General features: G+C 39.8%; 1 protein-coding gene across 3 annotated transcripts in view; it reads right to left on the bottom strand.

The window, feature by feature from the left end:
* Positions 1-235: 235 nt before the first annotated feature.
* Positions 236-25,871, bottom strand: part of LOC103468281 (syntaxin-binding protein 4) — a 65,337-nt gene continuing 39,701 nt past the window's right edge. For all 3 annotated transcript variants that reach the window (XM_008415239.3, XM_008415241.3, XM_008415240.3), the window contains exons 7-21: positions 25,345-25,465; positions 23,217-23,358; positions 15,323-15,429; positions 14,981-15,122; positions 14,558-14,630; positions 10,415-10,503; positions 7,507-7,603; positions 5,746-5,873; positions 5,068-5,160; positions 3,629-3,694; positions 3,280-3,474; positions 2,030-2,146; positions 1,658-1,707; positions 1,433-1,560; positions 236-1,098 (exon numbers count right to left, since the gene is read on the bottom strand). In XM_008415239.3, the coding sequence (XP_008413461.1) occupies positions 1,058-1,098; positions 1,433-1,560; positions 1,658-1,707; positions 2,030-2,146; positions 3,280-3,474; positions 3,629-3,694; positions 5,068-5,160; positions 5,746-5,873; positions 7,507-7,603; positions 10,415-10,503; positions 14,558-14,630; positions 14,981-15,122; positions 15,323-15,429; positions 23,217-23,358; positions 25,345-25,465 (1,589 nt within the window). In that variant the 3' untranslated portion in view covers positions 236-1,057. The remainder of the gene's footprint in view (positions 1,099-1,432; positions 1,561-1,657; positions 1,708-2,029; positions 2,147-3,279; positions 3,475-3,628; positions 3,695-5,067; positions 5,161-5,745; positions 5,874-7,506; positions 7,604-10,414; positions 10,504-14,557; positions 14,631-14,980; positions 15,123-15,322; positions 15,430-23,216; positions 23,359-25,344; positions 25,466-25,871) is intronic.

The following is a 25,871-nucleotide window of genomic DNA, read 5'->3' as shown; positions in this document are numbered from 1 at the left end:
TAAAAATTACCTTCTGCTATAAAATGGCAGAAAACACATAATACTGCCCCTTTAATAAAGAACTTATTGAATATTTTCCTTGCCTGTAAATCCTTTAGCCCATTAGACAACAGGTCCCCACCAGCAAGAGCAACAACAACAAAAAAACAAGTTAGATCAACAGAGAATGAAGAATCTGTGGGAAGAGGCAGAAGCCTGTTGTTGTGGAAACAGACAACACACACAAAGCCCATGATTCAGTTATCCCTTTAATATAAAACATAATAAAGAGTATGAGGCCACACTGAAGATGCAGTTCAGTTCAAAAACACACTCCATGAATGGGCTTGCAGCTGTTGGCAGAAATAAAACAAAAGTTTGACATGTAGCCTATGACTGGTTTCTGTTCATTCTGAAGAGCACACAGCTGGAGCCGACATGAACCACTGCAGTGAAACCAAGCTGGACATGACACTCCACCCTCAGGTCCAGAATCTCTGAAGCCTTCACCTTCTAGCTTTTTAACAAGAAAGAGCACAAGGAGAGGTAACACGTTTCTACACTTTTTCTCAACAGTACCTATGTTGATGTTTGTGGCAGAGCAAGCAGTCCAGGGCAACGGGATGGAGCGGATGATGGACAGAGGACTGCTCAGCTCTGGATTGTCCCACCTAAGCAGGAAGTAGCTCTCCTTCACATGCAGTACGGGGGGAGGAGGGCTCAATCTGCCTGTGAGTGGATAACTTTACAAAATACATCAGAGGAGTATTAACAAGGTTTACAGTGTTGTGCACTTGGTCATGCAGTGCCTTCAACATCATCCGCCACAGGAAGAACAGCAACGTTTGCTGCTGAGACGCCGGGCAGTTCTTGGGCTGCAGTCTAACTGGTGCAAGCAGGGGTCTCATGAGAGATCCCATCTGTCCCTTTGCTGTACTGGGGGGTCCGCATTGGCTGGAGGGGGCACAGGGGGCACATGTCCTGTCGGTTGGTGAAGAACGTCGTCGGTCGGTTTGGGCTCGGTGGGCTTCTTTGGTGACGGGGCAGGACCTCCTTCAGTCCTCCATTTCTCTGTCGGTCACACATGATGGGAGTTGACATCCGGTATGGAATCTGACCCTGCAGGCCAAACATAGATCAGAACAGATGCTTGTTTACTGAATGGGACCTTAGTGTGCTTCCCTGAACAAGCTAGGATAGTTCTATAGGCTACAACAGGGTTTTTCAAAACGCCTGAGGGTTCAGAAAGTTGGAGGGAACATGAGAAAGAAAATTGGAAAATAAAAATCAAAAATAGTGCCAAGTACGATGCCAAGCAGAAGCACTCGCACCCATCTCTGTACGTCGCCAAGTTCTCATAGTTTCGGACCTTACATGTGTAAATGAACAATGAGATCTACAATATTTAGACTACAATAATAAGATGGACAGAGGTGTTTTTTATTTCATGTACCTTTATTAGCAGAAACGCAACACACTCCCTCCACCAGCTCTTTGGCCTCCACAGCCAGCTGGATGGCAGGGTCAGGAATGGGTGACAGGGTGTCTGGACTGTCTGTGGCTGGAGACGACCTGTTGCTCCTGAAACACACAGAACAACAGAGGCGACAGTTGGTTACAGTGGGACATTTACATGAGACTGTAGGGTGACCTGAACGCAACATTCTGGGTCTCTTACCCATCATCCCCTCCCAACAGGCTGGGCTTAGTCAGCACCTTGTGCACGTTCTGTTGAGAGAGATAATGGAGTTCATGATTGAGGATGCCCAACAGAACGGTCCAGCACCAGAACAGACAGAATTATAACTTGCTTTGTTAAACAAACTGGATCTTTAACGTTGGCTCCTCTAGGAATCATGAACAGTAAGTGAAGCAGTGTCACTACAGACACATTCTCTGTAAGACTTGGTTCAGTTTTCAAACCACAGCAGCTTCCCATACCACTGGGGTCCACTTGGGGGCAGTCTGGCTCCATTCCTCTTTGAGGAGCAGGCACTACAGTAAAGATGGTTGCAATGGCAATGGCGATCAGGCCTGACAGCAGCTCTACCTGAGCGAAGCCCAGCAGCTTCTTGTTGGAGATCTCCAGGTGTTTTCTGCTCAGCTCTGACTTCCTCAGCTGGGAGTCGATGGAGGTCAGCTTCCTGTTGAGCTCCACCACTTCCTCCTGACAAACGCAACACACACTCTGTCAACTTGGAGCATTTCAAAAGCGGTTAACGAGACTGAAACTCAGAAAACAATGAGATGTTAGTGCAAAATCGTGTGTTTTTCCACATTTGTTGATGTCATGTTGAAAATGCCACCTGGCTGATTTTATTGCACCAGTTAACATGCTGAATAAAACTCCTCTGGCTTAGAACACCAGCTCTCCTCCCATACATTCACTGTTGATGCTTTGGCACTGCTACAAACATATTTTGCAAATTTTTTTGACAAATCTGTATTGTTTCAACACTCTTGAACATCAGGATAATAATTTCTATAGGGATTTGGAGGATTTTCCCTCCATGGAACTGACAGTTTCCATTGTTAGTCTGCACTTCATCATCAGGGCTATCTTCCCGATGTATTCTTGGAGCTTCAACATTCTATCTTGGATGGTTGGCTGTGATGCTCACTAAACCTCTGCCTTGTTCTGTGCTCTTAATGTACAGCCTGTGGATACTGGATTTCCCCAATCCACCAAATCCAGACCCAGGAGACAAAACATTTGAATGCCATGGCAACAGGGATCCAGGACACAAAGTGAGATTCGCACTGCTTTGTCAAAATCAGTATAACTCAGAGTTATGATAAATGGTGAAAGTAAGAGCATTTCCACATTACAACATGGAGAGATCTCAACTGACTGGGACTGAACAGCTGAAGATACTGAACGACCAGATTATTTCATCAGTGGATCGTTTCTTCCCTGGTTCCTTTGCTGTAACACATTCCCATCATCAGAAAGAGATGTTGGTGGAAAATGAATGCAACACTGGATGTAAATAAACCTTGTCATATCCCAAATGCTGATCAAAACAATGTGTGCTATAATCAAAGTTAAAGGCGGTCCAACAAAATATTAGACTTTAACCTTTGTCTTTTTGGTGGCAACTATTTTTTTTTGGCTAGACATTGTATATGTGCACATAGAAATAAAATTGATATGTGCTTATTTTTAATTTTGTCATATTTTTTCTATTCTATATTTTTGGGTCACCATTTCTCCTTGATTATCAGACAGCTGTGAGAATCGGTTGGTTTTTCTCCTTCCTCCCAACAGTAAAGGACTGTAGATCGAGCATTTGGACTCACTTTAACGCCTGCTCCACAGGCTTGCCTCTTGGCGGTCAGCTGGTTCTTCAGGTCTCTGATCTCGGCCTCCAGCAGCTGGATGACTTCCTCGTAGTCCTGCTCAGCGCTGGTGGCCTGCCGCTGCACCGCCTCGGCCTCGGCAGCCTGCAGGCGGCTCTTCAGGCGGCTGTTCTCCTCCACAGTCAGGCAGGCTTTCTGCACAGATTAACACAATGTGTTGCAGTTATACTTTTCATGTTCTGATGTATCAGTGGTAACTAGTCAGAAATTACACTCTGTAACATGTCTAATAAATGACTGCTCGAGCATGCCATCAGATTTAAACACAGGAGATGCCGTGTCTTCTTACCTCAGATGTCTTCTGCAGCTCCTCCTCCAGGCTTTTTTTGCTCTGTTCTGTGTCTTTCAGAATCACCTGCCAAGAGAAACAGCAAATCAGTCCAATCATGCCCTTCTTTCCTCTATGAAGCAGGATATAAAATGTTTGGCTTTCTTTGCTGAACAGAGACAAAACTGAAGTTTTTATCTTTGGACCTAAAGAGGAATGATCGAGAGTCCAGCTGAAACTAGAGATCAGGTCTGAAACCTGGGCGAAGTGATGAACTCTGATCTGAACCTTCAGAGCCACATAAAGACAGTTACAAAGTCGGCCTTCTATCACCAGAGGAATATTTCCATGATTAGAGGACTAAAGTCTCAACTAGATCTAGGGAAACTCATCCAGGCGTTTATCTTCAGTTGCATTGATTCCTGTGACAGTGTCTGACTAAAAAAATAAATCCTCCAGCTGCAGCTGATCCAGAACGCGGCTGCTGGAGTTCTGATCAAAACCAGGATAGATAGAAAACATCTCCAAGTCTCCTTCACCGAGAGAACAGACTTTAAAATACTGTTAGTTTATAAATCACTGAACAGCTTAGCACCACAATACATTAAAAAATGCTGTTGTTATAGAAGCAGCATTCAGCTTCTATGCACCACAAATTTGGAACAAACTTCCAGAAAACTGCGAAACAGCTGAAACACTGAGCTCCTTTAAATCTAGACAAAAAAACCCACCTGTTTAGAGCTGTTTATGATTAGTAGTACATGGAACCCTGGTCAATATATTTGATATGTAATGATGACTTTGATGATGGCATTTGACAAAAATGTAATGTTTATTGCCCTTTTCGCAACTGGTGACTTAATGATGTTGAACTGCCTTGTTGCTGAAGCGTTCTACACAAATAGACTTGAACTTGACTCCAGGGATGATAGATTTCTCTTCCTTCAAATCAAGTAAATTCTCGGTTCAAAATGTTAGTTTTTCTCAGAAAGAGCTCAATCACAGAAAAACTAAACCTTTTCACAACATGTTTCACTGGGGCTTTGGGTCGTAGTCCAACACAAAGTAATGCAGTGGTTCTAAAGCTCGCTCCTGATGGGCCACCTGATTCAACGATCACCTTACCTCCTCAGCACGCTACCAGGTGAAGTTAAACACACATTCATTTAGGTCAGGTGTGTGTTAGCAGGGAAACACCTAAAACATTCAGGATGATCCTAAAGAGTCTGTGATTTTTATGTTTGTTTTTTTTGGTAAAAACAATGGTTTCTCTATCTAGCAAAAGTAGGCCGTAGAAAATCCCTATAGAATACACTAAAGTTTGTGGTTGTAATTTGACAAAACAAGACAAAAGCTTGGGGTGTGTATGTACTTAACTGATTAACTCTTTACTGTCGCTAAGCAGCGCAGCTGGTGACCATATGCTTCTATCAAAGGAACATTAACGGTATGAAGTTCACCTTGAGTTGCTTCATTTGGGTCTGCAGTTGCTTCACCTCGGTCTGGAACTGCTCCATCTCCTCACTGCTGTAGCTGCACTCTGATTCATAAGTCTGCAGATGCACACACAGTCAAGCATACACAGCATGAGACAGTTCATTGTGTGTGTTTAACAGTGACTCCTAGTGTGTGTTCTCCAGACTTTAACACAAGGATCTTCCAAGTCCAGACCTCAAGAGCTGGAGTCCCCGCTGACAGTCTGGTACTCGCTTCAATTGTGGACCAAAGTTGCAACAATTGTTAAATTTCACATGGCACTGCACCAAACCAACCAAGCCCTTATGAAGACCAACCAGACTTTAGGGCAAACAAGCTGGAGTCGAATCGAAGCGAACTAAACAGGGCTGGTTTGATGCAACCTGGATGTGTTTCTGCTTCTGCACACTTGAGCCAAATAATGAGGTTATTAGCAGAACCCTGGAGAACTTGAGAAATCACTAAGGAGGCAATTCAGTCATTTTATTCAGACGTGTTGGACCAGAGACGTATCAAAAAGCTGCAGGACTTTCAAGGCCTCAAGGCCTGCTGTTAGGACTCCTGAATTAACGTCTCCATGTGATCTTCTGTCTTATGGTCCAGCTTATTACCCATATCTTTTTGATTGCTGCTGGTCTGAAAGACTCTTCAGAGAGACTTACTGGTGAATGAAACGCCGATGTGTCCATCAAACTGGCTGCTTCATGGTAGGAGAAGGTGAAGGGGCCCGATCCTAACCCCAAGTCCTCCAGGTCCTCCTGGAAGATGTTCCGACAAGCTTCCACAAAATCTAAGACCGAAAAGATAGAAAGCATTGGGGCTGAAAACAGAGAGCGAGCAAGAGAACCGGGAGAAGTTTGAAGATTCATCTCCTGAGTTCTGACACGTGTCCAAACTTTAGCTTCAGAAGAAACATTAAATAGCTTGACATTAGAAATATTCAGTGTCTCATAAGCTACAGTGTTCTTGTCATAGAGCATGCAAATCAAATATGGACAGATAAAAATCAGCTGATGAAACAAATCGTCTGTTTTCAGCTTGTTCAGTCCTGCTCAATGATTTCAAGACTGGAACTTCTTCGGATCAGAACCCACCATACCTACACAACACTGGGTCGCACTGATAACAATACTCATAGAGAAATACTGTAATTAAATGAAGATGATTTATGGTTTAAAGCATCCAGTAGCTCAGTGGTAGAGTAGTCTACCTGTAATTAGAAGCAGTACCACAAGGCTCCTTTTATCTTTTACAACTGGGAATTATCTTGAGGAAATATGGGACTCCTTTCCGTTTATATGCTGATGACTGTCTAGTCTATTTGCCCCTGATCCTTCTACTCAGACTCTTCTCGACGGGTCTAGGGACACCAAATTATGGATTATCCAATATGTCTTTAATTTTAACAAATGCAAGACTGAAGTGAGTTTATGTGGTTTTATTTTTATTATTAAACCTTTATTTACCCAGATAAAAATCCTATTGAGGAATTTCACAAGAGTGACTGGAGCAGCAAAAGTAGAGCTTTATAAAATATGTGAATATTTTATAAATATATTATTGGACATTTCCCTTCACCTCATTAGTGAAGGGTTCTTGGTGTCTTTTCAATAAATTGTTTTGAAATTTATCAAATCAACAATTTTTACAAGAATAAAAAGCTTCATCTCCAACACAAAAAAAACCCTTTCATGGACCACTGCTTACATCTCCAAGGGAATTGTTGACAAGAGGTTTAATTTCTTTATTTTAGAACCGACTCTTTGGAAACAACATTGCCAGACTTGAGTCATGGACAGTGGATTGGAAGAGGAATAGTTCAGATGCTTAGTGGGGGAAAGAAAATCTGCCTAAGAGGTTTAGTGTCGCCTGAAACAGATCAGAAGCGGAAAAACAGCTGAATTGAATTAAAATGTTTGACTTGTTTTTAAATATAGACATGAATGTGCTGAACAAAGCTGTTTGATGTCTCTGCACCAGTACGGCTCACTTACATAAGCCAACAGCTTCAGAATCATGGTCTAACATGTTAAAACACAACTTTCATTTGTTCAGTCAGTGCAATTAGGAGAACAGTCAACGGGAAATAAGTGATAAAGATGAAAACAACAGCTTTGAACAACATGTAAAATAAACATCAAACCTTCTTTCAAATGGTTCATCTAATGCAGTTAGGATTTTTTAATACAATACAGGAAATTCATCAAGAGTCTACAAGAACATTTCCCTCTGACTGACCACCTGGACACAAACAGACATTATGCTTCCTCAGCGTGTCACCGAACAGCGATGTCACAGCCAATCAGCAGCATGATAACGTCACACAGGGCCAGTGATCTGACAGCATCCCAACACACACATCGACGAGCCTGGATGCACGCATGGCTGACTTCAGTGTGAGTGAGAGTGTGCATGCGCCTCACCTCCATACGCCACGGTGCCTTGGGGGTCAGGGGTCAGGCTGTGCCTCAGCGTCTTCCTCTTCTCTTCACTGACGTCCAATCCAAGAAAGGACAAAGCCTGAGACAGAGAGACAGGAACGTAAACACAGACCAAAAATACACACAGCATGGCCTTATATGCTGAGTAAATCTGGGAATAATCTGCTTTCTTATCTTTGGTTACAGGAATAAAGGATATTCCATGACAGGAACAATAGCAGGCAGCTGTCAGGTGTTTCTGTTTATGATGGACATGAGCTGTTCAATAAACGTCTAGAGCTGGGATTTTCAAATCAGGTTCAAATATGAAAATATCTGGAATAACTAGCATAATGAGTAAATCTTTCAAGTCAGTAAGCTTAAGTTAAACAAACAAACAAACAAAAAAACCCTTTAGGAATTTAATTGTTATAAATTACACACATTTAAATCAGAAATATTAACATAACTTTCATATTTTCCTAAATGAAATCCCTTTATTTTCACACAGAAGCACAAAGGAAGTACTTTGAACTTAAAGTGCAGCGGCACACTGCAGCATTTGAGAGGAAACACTAAGCTAAAGCTAAGTAAAAACGAATATTTGTTTAAAGTGGATTATGGGACATTTCAAATCGATTCTAAATTGTAATAAATGAAAATCGGGATTCTTATGTGAATTGATTTTTTTTTTTGGTCACAACCCTAAAACAAACTTTCAGAATAGTTCACGTCAACATTTTTCCAGATTGGGTTGTATTTGGTGCAGAGGGAAATGTAATAAAGAGATGTGGTTTTGGTGCTTCTCTGTAAGTATGTTTATAAAACCACTTCAGGTTTGCATTTTCATTACTTTACACACCAATTGTAGAAACAGGGAATCTCAACAGCATTTTTCCACATAAATCTTACAAACAGTAATGAATCTGTCATTTTTCTCACCAATATGGTGTCTTTCCACCACAGCAATCTATAGCCCATGTGCTATTTGTTATTTTTGCAAAGGATCCACTAGATCAAGAGAGAATTCTTCCTGTATTCGGTGTTTAATCTCTTCCTTTTCTTTATAATCCCACTAATGAATTGGTAGATTAGGGTCAGGCTACAGCTGAGCAGCATCTGGGCAACATTAAAATCAAAGCTAAATATTGGTAACAAACTGTACAGACGGCAGACAGCTGCAGACAGAAGCAGAGAACAGAACTCATCAGTTGGAGTTGGGCAGCTGAAGGGCAGCAGAAAGGAGAGAGAGAGAGAGAGGCAGGGAGAGAGAGTGAAACAGAGAGAGAGAGAGAGAGAGAGAGAAACAGAAAGACAGGGAGAGAGAAACGGAGAGAGAGAGAGAAACAGAGAGAGACAGGGAAAGAGAAACAGAGAGAGAGAGAAACAGAGAGGGAGCCAAAGGCAGAGAGAGAGAGAGAAAATGTGCTGATGGGGTAAAAAGAGCCTAAAAAAGAACAGTGCAAATATAACCCAGGAAGCAATGAGAGAGAAAGAGAGACAGTGTGCATTAGATGTCAATTATGAGATAAAGACAGCTCTGGGGGTGGAGGGACACTAAAGTGCTACATCTGTCAAAATAAGTTAAAATGTACTGAAAGAAAGCTGCCTATGTGACATGTTTCCGCATCAACAGAATGTAATATATATATATACTATATACATAAGTACTGTACTTAAGTATATTTTTTGAGTATTTATTTTTGGAGGAAATTTTGACTTTCACTTCACTATATTTCAAAGACATATATTTTATCTTCGACTATCACGTTTCTAGGAAGCTTGTCAAAGTTCCTCATTCCTTTTGGCTCAGCGTAGTCTTTTAGTTCGCTGTTGCTGTTTATGTTTACTGAAATGCAATTGGCCACATGCTACGCTCCTCACAACAAGGAGAACCAATCACAGCCGCCGCTTACACCTGAGATTTGGAATTACGTCATAAGTGGTGAGCTGAACTCCCGTTTTCACTCAAACAGAACTCATCGATGGAGATGGATGGAGAAACTCGAGGAACCAACGCATCTATGTTTGATGTTTCTATGTTAAGTATGGCATTAATTGGTAGTTACCAATGTTGCTATTTGCAGGGAGAAAAGGTCTGTCCTGTTTTTCTTTTCTTATTTTTGGGGAAATTTTAACATTTTAAATACAAACATAAATAAAATAGCTGTCATTTGATTTATTACATTTTCATTCTGAAGTTTTTACAGGTGGCGTAGACTTCATGTCAGTACATCATCAGCTGGTTTCAGCAAGTTACATGGTTCTGTAAAAGCACTCAGAAAACAATACAACGATGTACTGATACTAGTAAATACGATTTGAATACTTAAGTATTTTCTATAGTCAGTACTTCAGGAATTTAACTGAAGTAAACATTTGACCGAGGAACTTTTACTTGTAGTTGAGTAAGATTTGACGATGAGTATCAATATTTTTACTAAAGTACTAGAGCCCAGTACTTTGTTGACCACTGGTTAATAGTAAATGGACTGAACCTATATGGCTCATTAGAACCCCACTCACAAACACACCCACAACAAGACTGAAGGACTGATGGGATGGATGGATGGATGGATGGATGGATGGATGGATGGATGGATGGATGGATGGATGGATGGATGGATGGATGGATGGATGGATGGATGGATGGATGGATGGATGGATGGATGGATGGATGGATGGATGGATGGATGGATGGATGGATGGATGGATGGATGGATGGATGGCTTTGTGTTTGTGTGGCTTTGTGGCTGGCTATCACATCAAGTTCCTGTAGCATGCATAAAGGTTTGTTATAAACTGACAAAATGTTGGAAAGTTTGAGGTGTGAATGCTTTTGTAAAACTTATGAGTTATTTTTATCTCTATTTAACTCAAATTCATTCTCTAACCAGATGACAGCACTCACCAAGTCTAACTTGTCCAATTTGAGGCGAATGTACGGGTCAAGTGTTATTCTGGGTTTCGTCCCTGTTGGAGACCTTTGGCTGGTGGAACCTGTACAAAGAAACACAAAGATCAATTAAAAATAGATAGTTGACCTGAGTCTACAACACAGCAGACTCCATGTTATGAAAATATTCACATACCAAAATATACGAGCTAGTGGCTTTTAGGCAGAATAAAGAAAGTGGATGTGAGGACATGGGACACTTTTAAACAATGGGAGGAAAAATGTCATTGGATTATCTGCAAAATCAGCAGGGAGGTAGCTGGCTGTGGTGATAGACATCTGTGTGTGTGTGCATATGTGTGTGTGTGTGGGTGTGTGTTAGAGAGAGAGAGAGCGAAGGGGGGTTGGAATAAAAGCAGATGATTAAAAGGAGGGGAGTAGAAGAAAGATGGATGATTATACAGATGAGAGAGGGCAAAACAACATGAGTAGGGAGGGAGGGCAAAGGGCCAATGCCTAATATTAATTTGATGACTTTGTCCCAGATATGTGAAGCTGAATACGAGAGTAATAACACTGTGAGAGAGAGAAAAAGAGAGAGAGAGGCTGGCTGTATCTGCAACTTAAACTTTACCCCCTACTCAGAGGATCCCTGTTTTGACCCGAGTCAATAAGCTCAACAATGTCTGGTGATATTGATGGTTTGTTACTCAAGGTTTAGAGACTAACTGAACACATATCCAATGTCACAGTAGTGAAGAAATACATAAGTTTGTACCTATATGTGAAAAAATTCTGGTGAACAAATATATTAATTAAAGGTCTAAAATCTTGTTGGACAGAACAAATAATAGCTGTTCTCATAGTAACAGTGGAGCATTAATTATTAGAGTAGTTTGGTTGAGGTGTACCTCAAGGTTTAGTTCTTAAATTCCCATTAGCTTCCACTTACATTTTTCATATTCTTGGTGGACATGAACTACTTACATTTTTATGCATGTGTTACTAATGTGTATGTGATTTTAATGTTTACAGGGCCCAATATTTTAAAAGAAAGTTAGAGTGACAATGTGTCCGATCGATAAGGGCAGATCTATTCAGAGTAATTCTATGCTGAGTGGTTTGAGCAGCTTCATGCTTTATTATTTTACCTTATATTTAGAATTCTAAATCATTTGAAAGGTTTTTTACATGTTTGACAAAGCTTGTGAATCTATTGCTGTGTTTAAGCGTGGTGCACTGGTGCGGATTATCAAATACATTTGCAATTTAGTAAATTAATGATCCTATATGTGGAAAAATATAGGTACAAAAAAAATGTTTTGTCAATTCAGCACTGTTTTCTGTATCGGATTGGCATCCACCGATACTAAAGCTCAGATATCTGCATTGGTACTGAAAGTGAAAAATATGAATCGTTGAATTCCTAGTTAACTTTGCAGAAATGACCAGAAATGACCATACTGAGCAGGTATGTAGATCACATCAGTGTTTTCCACTGAACTGAGTAATAAGTCTGAAAACCTCAAAGCTAAGACAGGGCAGGGAAATCCCGTAGTAGCCATGCGGGATCACCTGGTGACATCTGTCTCAGCTAGCAACTGGCTCCTCCAATAAGAGGCTGCAAGAGTGTTAAGTGGACAATGCACTTAGGATATAACCTTGGCTTGGGTAATCCCAGGCAATAGGATTGGAGCAAGCTGTTGGATGGCTTCCAGCCAGAGACCATAGGCCACAAACTTCACACTCAAGCTTCTGCTCTCTGGCAAATATTTGAATTATTTTTAATTATGAAGCACATTTTCTCCTATTAAAATTTTTCACTCCTGTCCCAAAAGATCTTGTTTAATATATATTCCTTACTGCAGTCAGAGTTTATCAAATGGCAACATACTGTATATTTACAGCTGGTTCTTGACATACGTAGATTGTGCAGGCCTGACTGGTGTTCTTTGATTATATGCAGTATTGCAAATAAAATCCAGAAATATAAACAACAACCTTCAGAGGGAATCTGAAACTAAGGTATCAATCTTAGCACATATTGATCCAATAATGATAATGAATTGGTATCGATCATTTCAATATTTTGTATTGATCTGCCCACCTGTAGTTTCTGTGCTCAACACAGTACTGAGACTAACCTCACCAAAGCGTTCAATGACATCTACATGAATACAAACTGAGGGAGAACCACAGTGTTGGTTGTGTTGGACCTCAGCGCAGCATCTGACACTGTTAACCATGACATATCATTGAAAAGACTGGAGACTTGGGTCAGACTCTCTGGTACAATACTTGACTTGTTTAAATCTTATCTAAAGAACAGGGCATTATATTACTTGGCATTGCATGGCATGGTATGTTATGGTACCATATCAAACTATATGGTATGGTATGATATGGTAAAATATGTGGTGTGGAAACTGCATTGTAAACAAGTAAACATTTATCAGAAACCATTTTCAAACCTTTCATTGGTTGGAGCTGTAATGTTTAGATTTTTTTTCTTTAGTTCAAATGTCAGGTGAAAAACACACAGACTGATGGGTAAGTTAAAGTTACATGTAGTTTTACCCCTGACATTACTACATTTATAAAGTTGAAAAAGAAAAAAAAACGCAGTCGTGTATGAAACTGTTTGAATGTGATTGCGCACAACATTGCCCACTCTGCATGGGATCTGTCTATCTGTTTTTAGGGCAGTATACCATAAATCCTACTGAATATTTTTGTTTGTGAAACATAATCCAATTACAGCACAAGCACATGACTAGAATCCCTCACCAGAACTGATGCTTCCCGCTCTGATCTGGTACATTTAGTTTGTTTACATGCTGATCGATTGATCTATACTCAATATGCATTCATGTAATAATGGCTGTTAACTTACACTTTCATTCTCCTTAATAAGAGAAAATTAGATATTAGATTAATTATGCTGCTGTACCTAATTGATTAACTGTTGCCTCTGAGCATGGTAACATGTACACAGCTTGCATCTTAATTCTTCCTCTATTAAATCATTAGTAAAAAGTAATTTTAAGAGCAATGTTTGTTCATATTCTATTATTATGCACTTTTTATTGCCTCATCCTTGATTACTTTAAGGCCCCCCACTGTGATGCAGTTTAATTTAAACACAAATCTCTCCATTCAGTCTAATCCGGTGTGCGGGAACAAATGTTTTTTTATGCTCAGATCAGACAGTTAATCTAATAACCGTCTGCTGCAGGGGCTTAGAAATCAATTCAAATTAAAAATCAATTCAAATTCAAAAATTCTTTGTTGATCCCAATGGGAAATTAAATGCTGTTGTAAATCATATTAATTCAAATTCTTCAAAGAGTTCTTGTAGATGGTGACTGGAAACCATAACTCAGATGTGGCAGATGTTTAATACAATCTAAATAAGGGTTCACAGTTTCTTTGTTAAAGAGTGTATTAATTAAGCAAAATGTACTTTTTTGAGCTTCATATCATGTTATAATGCCCCTCCCTCATCAGACGCACCTGGAGTGTTGCTTTGATTCTTTCATGCATGTTTGGGGACCAAAGCACTGCCTCTTTACCCAAGCAGTTCTTTGGTAGGTGTTAACTTCGCTGGGGTGTCGAGTGAAGCTGACACCCCGCCCATGAAAAAAATTCCAGCAAATAGACTGAGTGGTTAGTGTTCCGTTTGTGCCGTCAAAATGTTATTTTGTTCTGCTTTGGTTTCTGAGATGTTAAAAAGTATTTTTAGGGTCATCCAGGGATCATCATCTCCCCTTCTTTCTCCAAAACAAACCAAAGTGAGGTACGTTTTTAATGCTTTGTTTGTGCTGGTTTGTGCTGTTAATACAGTCATTTGTGCAGCTTTCATTTATGAGATAATATAAGTTGTAACGTCACCATCTCCACCATCTTGCCCCAAAACAAACAGACAGGATGCTTCATAGGGTTGAAATAAGATGTATAACTGTCCAGTTTGAAGGATATTGCAGTTGTTACCATAACAACACCTTCCTAAAATCCCTAAAAGGGCTTTCTTTCTTTTTGCCAAAATCATCTTTTAGCAAAAAAAAACAAAGCAAAACAAAAGACTTATGCCATTATTTTAGGAAGGTGACGATAAGTAAAGCAGTGAAAAACTGAAAATAAATGTCGCTTCAGTTGTACCTGAAATATGAATATCTGGAGGACAGATGTCTGGAGACGGTGAAGACACTAGAGCTGGCTCCTCTGCACAGATCTGCACCAAAACAACCAAACAGAAAACACTGAAATGGAACCGTGTAGCGATGAATTGTAAAAGACATCAGTGCCTTTGAGAGCAATGCCTTAGACATGATTAAAAAGCCCTATTCTAGCAGCCCTGAACATCAGGAGCTCATTGCTGTATCAGTGGAAAGAGAATCAGAAAATATTTTCAAGCTGTCCACGTTTATGTCCTATAATTTCTGAAAATGTCTGATCATTCCTAAAAATCTGATTCTAGAATTTCCATTAGTTTCACTGAAAAACATTTCTTCTTTTACATACGTAATAATACACAGCGTTATGTGGCAACACCCTGACAGGACAGCGACATGTGGAGCTGACCTCAGGTGACCTGATGTGAACTTTTAGGCGTCCAGAGTTGTAGCTGTTGCCGGCGGCTCGCTGGACTCCGTTGTGGAGCGACGTGCTGCTGGGAAAAAGACCTTTTCCTGGGATGAAGGCGATTTCCACTGTGTTGTCTTGGCTGGAGATGGAAAAAAAAAGTTAAAAGAAGTTATGAAAGGACTGCAAATATAAAAGCAAACATCATCAGCATAAAGGCACAGACAGCTGCATTTTAATCTATACATAACTGCACGTCTACTTTGACCTCTATTTATTTGATTACCAGCTGCAGTTACTGCAAGGCTTCCTTATTTTTGGACAAATGTTGTCCGAACCCACCTGTATTTCACTTTGTTCAGCATGCCTTTTGCCTCCTCATGAGTTACACCAATCAAAGACTCCTTGTTGATGGCAATGAGCTGATCTCCCGGCCTCAGGCGGCCATCCTGCACAAAGAGAAAGACGCTTTAAATCCAGTGGGGTTGGTGGATATTTATAAGCTCTTTTACTTTGACGGCTGATTCTGTTCAAATAGATTTCCTCTCATTCTTTTAGCAGTGCCTGCGCTGGCCCTGCAGGATTCTACAGAGCATACATGCTAAAGCTAACATGTAGGTGTTCCTGTGTCTTCCTCTGTTTATTGTCAAGTATGTTTGTACTTTAATTAATTTGGATCTTTGGATCTGGGAGATCTTGAGTGTGGAGATTATCTCAGATTTATTCTATTTAGGGAAACAGCAGTTTCTGATTAGAGTTAAACTTCACCGGAAAAAGAAAAGTGAGTCGACTAAAATGCACTGCCTTAACTAGTCAAAAGTAATTAAATCCAAGAAAATATGTTGCATTTATTAAGTTGCCATGTTAAGAAAACGTAAATCGACCATATGTGGCAAATTGACGAAACGTTTTCTTTTAAATTGGAGACCCATTCTCATTTTTCAGTAAGTCTTGAATTCATTTTGTTCTTTATCTCTTTAAAAGACCCAAAAATCATTTAAATCAAACTGAACTGAACTTGTCTGAACTCGGTCGTCTGAAGTGAATTTTATGTTTCACTGTACATAAAATTCTGGTACAGTAAATTTTATGCACCAGAACAACATAAAGAAATGTATGTAAACCTGAAGGAAAATGTTCAAATTAAATGCAATGGATTTAGATCTGAACTTTGACTAGACCACTCTGACCCACAAATATACTGTGATGTAAACCAGAGGTGTCCAAGCATTTTGTGAAAAGGGTGAAAATCATCCACTTGAAAACCCTTGTGGAAAATAATTAATTAATTTATTTATTTATTTTAAATTCAGAAATGAAAAAGGTGAAACTAAAAGTTTTTTTTCATTCTTATCTGATCAATAAACTAAACAAAATTTTTGTGTGAAAGCTACAGAACAGATTTTTTGTGTGTAAGCAGATGTGAAACAGAGGCAGTTGCCAATTTCAAGGTCACAGATACAGCTGCAATGCAAAGTCAAATCTCTGTCGCATTTGACATATACAGCATTTTTATAGCAACTGAAAGTAACAAAGCTACTTGACTGAAAATGACTCTATGTGCTACTTTGTGTTGATCTGCCACAAAAGGAAATATATTAAAGTTTGTGTATGTAATGCGGCAAAATGTGAAAACGTCCAAAGGATGTGAGGAATGTTCAGAAATACAGAACAACCTAGAACCCTGTCAGAGGGCACAGAGTAATGTCATCTGAAGAATTTATTTAGTGTTTCTTTAACTAAAGTCGATTCAGACAGTAACTTGTTACACACTTGGAGTTACACAGCTAAAGTTCAGACTCCAGTAAACATTCATAGTAAAAAAAAAAGATGATCACACCACAACAGGATGACTACAGTTTAAATAAATGCATCATTTCATGATCTTTCTGCTGACTTATCACACAGACAATCTCATGTCATGAGACGCTGACTCTCATCAGGGAGGAAACCCAATCATAGCTCTGTCTTGTTCTCAGGAAAAAGTGCTGCTTGAGTTTAAGGGACTTCATGGATGAGTGTTGACGTGCAGTTTTGATTTGTTTTGGCCTGTCCAGCTGGAGATGGAAGATTTTGAATTTGTAGGTCAGATGGGGAAAAAATGCTGTGAAAGAAATCCAAATCTCTGCAGCACTATGACTGGAGGATAAAAACAAACGAAGCTTAGGAGATTTTCCCCATTCAAAAATGTGTCGTGACATCTGCTTTCAGTAAAAGGGGGAAAAAAAGAAAAGAAAAAGCTTTCAAAGCTTTCTGGTTAAACCGGCATCAGACTGACCAGCACCTCCTCAACAGAGTTGTGTTGAATTATCAATAACTGTGTTGCTCATCCTGAGCATGCAAAATTGTAAGGCAAAAATTAGGGCTGCACCGATTGCAGTTTTCTGGCCGATCGTCGATTACTATCTTTAAAAAGCCTGACTTCTGGATTCCAGTTTTGGCTGATACCGATTTTTTTTTGTCTGAAATGTTACTAAATGTAGCAAATTTAGTAGGCAACAGTGAGGTGACTGTTGTTAACTGGAAACATTTAGACACGGTCTGGTGGGTCAGTTAGTCAGTCAAACCTCTAAGAGGAGAGCAGAAACAGATGTGGATTTTTAGATCTTTGCTCAGGTAGATAAGATCGGCTTCACATCTATCAGCCGATTATCCAAAATTAAGGAAATTGGGGCCAATTTATCAGTGTAGCCTTAGCAAAAATATAAAATAAACAATAAATCTTATTTTTCTTTTAGAAATCAAATGATGGGAGTCCTTCTGTTTTATCAGTGAGGATAATTTATCTCTGAGGCATCAAGGATGCAAAAACTGCATTGATATTGTGGTGAGAAATCACTTTATAACTTCGCTTCAGTTCTTTTCTGCATCTCTTGCTCCAAGCAGACAGCAGACTGTTCAGGAAACGGTTCATTTCTCAGTTGTTCAGTTGAACTAAAAATATTCTGAATACAAGCCAGGTCCCAAACCTAAAGGTGCGTCCGGGCCATGATGGAGGGACTGTGGACGTCCCTGATCCATTCAGCTTTTCTGTGAATGTTCTCATCTCAAGACTGTTTGACACAAAAACGCAATAAAAACACAATTCTTAAGAAATGCTCCTTATTTCCACCTAACTGAAGGGAACATGTTTTGGGAGGTAAACACTGCTTTAAAAACTAATTCTGATCCTCTTTGTGTCTTGAATCCCCCCCCCCCCCAAAAACTCATAATATATTCAAACATCTAAACAAGAAGAAACAGCTTCTTTAAAGCAGTTTCTTTAAACACACAAGCACAGATCCCTGTACACACTCTCTCTCTCTCTCTCTTCTCCTTTATTCTCCTCCCTCTTGCTTGTCATGTTGCCCACATTTGACAGAGTGGGTGGACAGAGAGGCGAGGAGGATGGGATTAACATGAGAGAAGCAGGGGAGGCTGCAGAAAAGGGGTGATATGTGCAAATCCTGAGAGTGCCTGGGATTGCTTCAAGTCCAGTCACTGCTCTTTATTATGGGATGTCTGCTTTAAATGTGGGGAACAATTCTGAGATCCAGAGATAAGTGAAGTTTGACAGTGGAGTCTTCCTTTAATGAAGACCTGGCTCTGCAGGGGTCAGGTGGTCTGAGGACGCAGAAGTGCTCCTGCAATGTGAGCCCCGCTGCCATGGTTACGATTTTACTACTGGTGGCAATAGTGATACATCTTGAAAGGAAAAGGTTAGTTTTTAATTGACTGAAACTCAAATATTATATAGATTCAATGTACATAGAGGGAAATATTTCAAATATTTATGACTTGTAATTAAGATGATTATGGCTAACATGAGAAAATGTGGACATTGTGAAAAAGGTAAATATTAAAAACTCATGGAGTCACAATCAGCCAATTATGAGCCACAAAACTACAAATCTGTCATTATGTGCTACTTTGTTGGTCTGTTACATAAAGTCAGAATAACATATTGCAGTTTGCGGTTGTAGCATGTCAAAATGTGGAAAATGTAAACATGTTTGTCACTGTAGTTTAAGAAATAAGGAGGATTCCTGGATGTGGGAGGAGATCCTGAGTTTCACGTCTTAATGTTATTGTTAAAACCTGATGGGGTTTTGGGGATTTTTATGTCTTTGTATTGTTATTTATGCTTCACCCCGTTCATGTTGATGTTTTCTGCTTAGTTTATTCTTGTTTATTTGTTCTTTTTTTAGGAGTCTTTGCTTTTTCTTTAACTATATTTTTTCCTTGTGTCTCTTTAAAGACCGTTTGTCCTGTTTGCATTTTGCCTCAAACTCACATTCTGTGCCACTAATGCTCATATGCAGAATAAATAAAATAACATTTAAAAAAGCTTTATTTAGTGAGACAATATGTTCCCTCTTGTCGCTTTTTTTGTTTTACAATTATAACTGATGTGTTTTATTTACAACCCATGCTGAGGACACAGCAGGTTGAAACAGCTCAGTGGTTCTGCTGGTACAGTTTGCTGCCAGAGTTCATTTCAGTCGACTTGTTTTCAGCCTTTGGCACCTTTTTGTTACAGCAAAATTTAAGAGTCTGATGTTTACAAAGCACAGCAATTTGCATCAGCAGGCTTTTCCTAATCCTAATTTTGAACGAGCCGCAGTCATAATGAGCTCATTAAAGCCCGAGACCGAGGCATGAATTATCTGAGAGGTCGAATCTCTGGGGCTGATTAAACTGTCCTTCACAAATAAACCCTGACAGGAAAGTCGGGTGTTGGAGTCTTCCTTCCACTAACTTCAAGTCAGTAGTTTACATTTAGAAACTCTTGAGCGAAAAAAAAAAAAAATTATCATACTGAAAACTTAACTCAAAGGACAAACGACAAAACACCTGATCTGATCTCTGTGTGGGCAGGACCTACCAGGGCTTTAGGGATAAATTACACACATTTCAAGTATTTCTTTTGTGAATGTGGCTATGGTTCAGTAACACTTACTGGTACATTATTAGTACAAATCACTATTCATAGTGAAGCCCTGTGATCTCAGGCTGGATGAGTGATGCGTTTGGCCAGAGTGGGAGGGTCAGAATCAGCAGTCTTTGACCAAGGCATTGCTCTGCAGAGTTTACACTAATCTGAGGCAATAGCTGCAGAGGTCTGCACCTGCACTCCATCTTCCCTCTCCTGTACTCCCTGAGTGTCTCTTCCATCCGCAATGGTGAAAAAAAAATATCTTTGCACAGAAAGAGGTCCCTCATGGCTGCGACGCATCCATCTCAGTCCTGCTTCACCCAGTTGCTGTCATGGTTCCAAAGTCAAGGCTCAATGCATAGAGTTGGCATATCTTGCTCAATGTATCAGTTTCCTCAAGTAGCAAGATGTCAGTTTGTAGGAAGCTAACTGCTAGCGATGTCCGAGAGAAGTTGTGTTCCATAGGGGCAGGGGTGAAAGTAGTTTTCAATTTTTGGGGGTTCTATGACCAAAATCAATCAATCAATCAATCAATCAATCAATCAATCTATCTATCTATCTATCTATCTATCTATCTATCTATCTATCTATCTATCTATCTATCTATCTATCTATCTATCTATCTATCTATCTATCTATCTATCTATCTATCTATCTATCTATCTATCTATCTACATAGTATTATATACTATGTATATATATATATATATATATATATATATATATATATATATATATATATGTAAAGCTGGTTAGCTCTTGAATTGCTACAAAATAAAGCTGTATTTCTCTCACCCCACTGGCTGCAATGTTGACAACTTGAGATGCCATGAGACCTAGATCCTGAACATCATGGAATGGATTTCATCCCAGTTTTCCATGTCTGGTTTATAACCATTCATTTTAGCTTTTAAACTGGTTCTATTGATCATGTGTCCAGATCCAGACAGAGGGATCATCAGTAGCCCAGCATCATGACCTGTTTGTTCTGAAGATCCTGCAGCTTCCACTTCTCTTCCTAACATGGTGCCTCCTCACCCTGAATCTCATACTGATAGGAGGAACCATAGAGCTCTGTTAGGTTAAAGCTCATCTTCTGAAGTTGGGATAATTTTCCTCCAAAAGGTTCCAGAGGAATCACCTCTGTTACGGAGTGAAGGTTTCTTCAAACAAGACGGAGGCTCGTATGTCTTTTACTGAACCTTTCTGTTCAGTTTTTATTGAAGAGGAAAACGGCGACAGCTGATAACGGCAACAGCTGTTCGTAACCTAGCAACCCAAATGTCAACAAAAGCAAGATAGTGACAAAACAGAACCAGATCCTGTTAAGCATTCTTCAAAATAAAAAACTTCCTCTATTCAAATAAATCATGTCTCACACTTAAATATATTTCACTTCACCTTTGTAATTATATACTATCATGTTAAATTCAATTAATAATAATCATCATGTAAATTATGCTTAGCATATAATTGTCAATCAGTCACTTATCATGCAAAATATACTGACATTTTCAGTGTAAAAAAAAGTCACAACAACCTCAAACCAGATGTTGGACTGGATTTTATTTCACTGTCATTTGTGAATGTTAGCTTCTCATTTTCAACAGTGGAGCTATAAAGATTGAAAAAGGTTATTATTTTGGAGAAAATCTCACCAACATCAATATTTCCACTAAATAAAAGGCAAAAAAAAAGTTTGATAGAGGAAAAGCCTCTCAGACTCTGAGCCCGACAACACCAAACTACAGTATTCACACAATTATTGTGGTAGAAGCCATTCGTTTGTTAAATACTTAATGAAACTTGTTTACCGTGTTTGATGTTTGTCGTGAATGATGTACCTAACCCTAACAGACTAACGAGATAATTAGTCCAAGTTTGTCGTTTATTGAACGTTAAGAAACTACAGCGGCTGTGATGCACCAAGACAAAAGTAAAACAACCCGAACAGGTGATCAACTCTAAACCACTCGCACTTTTTTACTCTCCGTCTCTTTGTCATTTAAGCACACCCGTTGCCATGGAAACCTCCTGCACTCCACAAGCCGACAAGAGATTATGTTAAAAACATTCAGTGTATTACAATATTAGGTTTTCAGGCTTGATATTTATTTTGCGATTATTAATAAGCCTCCCTGAACACAGCGGTGATTGATTAGTTAATTTTAAACTCCTGCTCTGCTAGTTATTTTGGTAATGGAACCGAAATGCACAGAATTGCGCAACACCTTGTTGAAACAATAAGATTATTATTGTTGTTGGGTCATTAATTTGAACATGTTTTGTAGATTTTTTTTTTCTTGTTCTTTAATAAAGTTACAAACATTTTGATAAGGAGCCAGAGGACGTGCTGGTCTCATCGTCCTGGCGGCGTTCAGTTTGTCACCTAATGCTGAGACTCAAAACCTTCCGCGATCGACGTGTTGCACCGCTGATCTAGTAAAGCACGAACCGTTTAGAATCAATATAAAATGAAAAAAAAATGTAATCATTAACTGATTAAGTCTGTTTTAGATCGTTCTTGAAAAACTAATCAGTCATGGCTAATTAGTGGATGAACTCACAGCTGCACAGTGAACCCGTTGATTTTTTACAGAGGACAGCCGCTCCCCTCTCTTACAGGTACTGCGTATCCCCGCTAAATCTTTTAGGGGTACGCAGTACCCTGCCGTACACCCTTACTTTCACCCCTGCATAGGGGTGAGTGATATGGACTTAAATTTTTATCACAATATTTTGTAGTACTATTTATGACATTTCTTTTTGGTAACTCTGTAGCTGTGACTGCATGGCAAGACAATCATAGCTCCACAAACACAAGTTTGTCTTCTTTAAGGACACTGGTCACATATGGGAGTGTGATTTGTGTCACTAAGCGGCACACAGTAATTGGATTTTATCATATTTTCAAATGTTTTGATATTTATTAAGGCTCTCATTTAACAAGAAAATAGTAATATTTTCACATATTTTTAATTGGTATTTATCATGACAGCAATAAATCAAAATCCTTATTATAAAAAGAAATTCATCACAATAAATATAAGCGATGCTATAAATGATTTTAAAACAGTCTTTGGAGTTTTAGAGTTGTGTATGTGCTGCTAAACATGTATGATGACATATTGTCTGAAGCCATAAGGCAGAGATGGCCATTAGCAGAAAACATTGAATATTTCACTCTTTTTGTAATGAATCAATATAAGTTTCACTTTCTGAAATCACAAGAAAATATAATTTTTTTTATTTATTTATTTATTTTTATTTTATATGTAGATTAGTGTTGATGTATTTGCGGCAGTCATTTCCATGTCTCACCCTGTGACAGTCTCCTCCAGACAGCACTTCCTGGATGAACACAGCGGGGCCGTCGGGCCTGTTGGAGCCTCCTCCGATCGTAATCCCTAAACTGCTGGACCGGGCCACAGTAATGAGCTGGATCACTCCTTCACCTGGATGACTGGGAACATAAGACACATTACAACACTTTACAGCAATGAAAAATGCTTTGAGTTACATAAATTGCAAACTTTTATGGCACCTGGAGTAAAACAAACTTAATGATCCCATTTGCTCCTAAATGAGTGTGAAATTTAGAAAACCAGGAATCATGTCCACCATGTGAAGCCTGGGCATCAATTCAAACTGGAAACATCTCTTCATGCTCACCTGAATGCTCATGCTGCATCCTCCAGTCACTGTGTCATGTGCTTCTATTGCTGCCTATCGGCATCAGACCACGTCTTGTGAAAGCCAATCACAGATCAAACATTCATTTATAAGACTTGATCTGCTCACCAACCAAGCTTCAAGCAAGTTTGTATGCATTTAAAAAATGTCAGACTTCGAGTCAGAAAACCCAGCCATGTCCAATCCATTTCTTCGAGGATCCTGGTCCTGCACACTCAGACCCTCATTCCCCTCTCTAGGAATGAGGGTCAAAGAGAGGGGATCCTCCTCAGATCCAAGGAATAGCTCAGAGATCCAGCCTTGGATCATCACATGTTGCCTCACTCGCTGCTCTCCTGCCGTATGGTGAGGTGAATTTCTCACCGTCTCCTTCTCCATCATCTCCGCTTCCTCCAGCTATCATCAGTGGTAAATGGACCTGTGAATCCTCCGCTCCCCCTTCTAATCTCCTCAGGGCCTGTCCCTCCTCCACCCAGACTCCTGCTCCTGCCTCACCGAGGCCTTCATCACCTCCAGCTCAAAGCCATCCTCCCACATCTTCTGCCGTAGCTCTGACCTCCACCTTCAGGGCTGCTGTCCCCTCTACATGTCAATGGTCTTCCTTCCTTCCTTCCACCCATGTTCATCCCCTCTCCTCTACCCTTGTCACCTCCATGGACACTCTCCAGAGCTCTCTAACCACTGTCTCAGTTCCACTGTAAGAGTGCGTAACTGCCACGCCGATACCCCCTCTCACTTCCACACCTCTCTGCTCCCAGCCTGCTCCCAGCCACCTCACTGGCTAATGCCTACTCTGGCATTAGCAAGAGTGAATGGGTACATCTCTAGGTAAGACGTAGCCATTCATGACTCATCCCTCTCTTTTTCATAATTCTAGTCTCCTCACAAGCTTTTCCATAGCTTCTTCCTCCCTTCCCTAATCAGGTATAGCTTACATGGCCATGCACTCAAACGTTTCACCGAGGCTGTGCTCAGAAATCCTTCAGAGGCAGTATGTTAACATTCTGTCTATTGTTTTACCTTCCCCTGAAGTCTATCAACGTATCACATCAACTGACAACTTTTCTGCCATTCTCAAATCGTCTGAGCCTCGTCTTTCTAAAGACCTTTCAATCAGGCATTTTGTGGCAGCGCTCAGCACTTTTCAGAGACGTGACTTGTTCCATCTGTCCTCATCATAGAATCAAACTTGATGCTTACATAGCTCTCATCCCTGATCTTCACCTTAAATACAGTAGATCTATATTTCATCAGTATCACAGAGCATTCACTGCCAAAGCCTCCTCAGTCCTCTCCCAATCCGGTCTGACTTTAGATTTGGCTATTCTTGACACAGAGATACTAATCATGCAGTTTCCTTCCACCTCCATTCTCCATTTCTTTGGATGGATCATGCTATCTCACTCATTAAAAATGTTTTGATTTTTGCAAAGTTCTGAAATGAACTTTTGCAGGAACCTAAACTGCATATTACTGCAGTGTTGTTGTAAATATACCAGATATAGCAAAATCTATAAACATTCATACAATTTCACACATAAAAATTAGAAAATATAATCAAAACTATATATATAGTCAGAAAAATCTATATTAAGAGGCTTATATCAAAATAAGAGGTCTGTTCTACCAACAGCAGCCAAACGAGAAAAAAAAAAAAAAACATTAAATCTGAACATCCATATGAACTCAGCACTGCCAGCAGTATGTAGTTTGGATTGATGTTGGTCCAGAAATGGAGAAAAAGAATCAGTCTCACCTGAGGGAGCGCATCATGGGCCCACCATTGTACATGTTCTGAGAGTTTGCAGGGCTCAGCAACAACGGGCTCTGAGATCGAGATGAGGAACCGGACGATGTGCTGTCCAAGAGGCGACCTCCTTTACAAAAAGAACAAATGAGTGTGTTTCACACCAAGAGGAACAACAACAGGTACTTCAGGCAGGAGTTGTATATTAATGAGTTTTGCAAGGAATGGATCTTCCAAGATACTTGAACCATAAACTCTTATCATTTTGCCACAGCCACAGATCATTACAGTTCCCCTCCGCGTGAGTGTACCACCCTGTCTCTGATTTCTTAGGCCTGATTGATGCTAAGCACAGAATAATACCCAACATGCTGACCAACCAAAGCATCCTTCAGAGTTGACTTTTCTTTCATGCACTTTCAGTCAAAGACATGTTTCTGTGGAGGTTGTACATGCAGGACTTTCACAGAGGTTTGAACAAAAAACAGATTTTTGTATAGCTACGTAGAATGTCACTGTTTCCAGTTGGTCCAACA

The sequence above is a fragment of the Poecilia reticulata genome, chromosome 8 (assembly GCF_904066995.2).
Source record: "Poecilia reticulata chromosome 8, P_reticulata-male-v2, whole genome shotgun sequence".
Taxonomy (NCBI): Eukaryota; Metazoa; Chordata; class Actinopteri; order Cyprinodontiformes; family Poeciliidae; genus Poecilia; species Poecilia reticulata.
The sequence above is the reverse complement of the archived record's forward strand: the minus strand, read 5'-3'. Positions and strand labels throughout refer to the sequence as shown.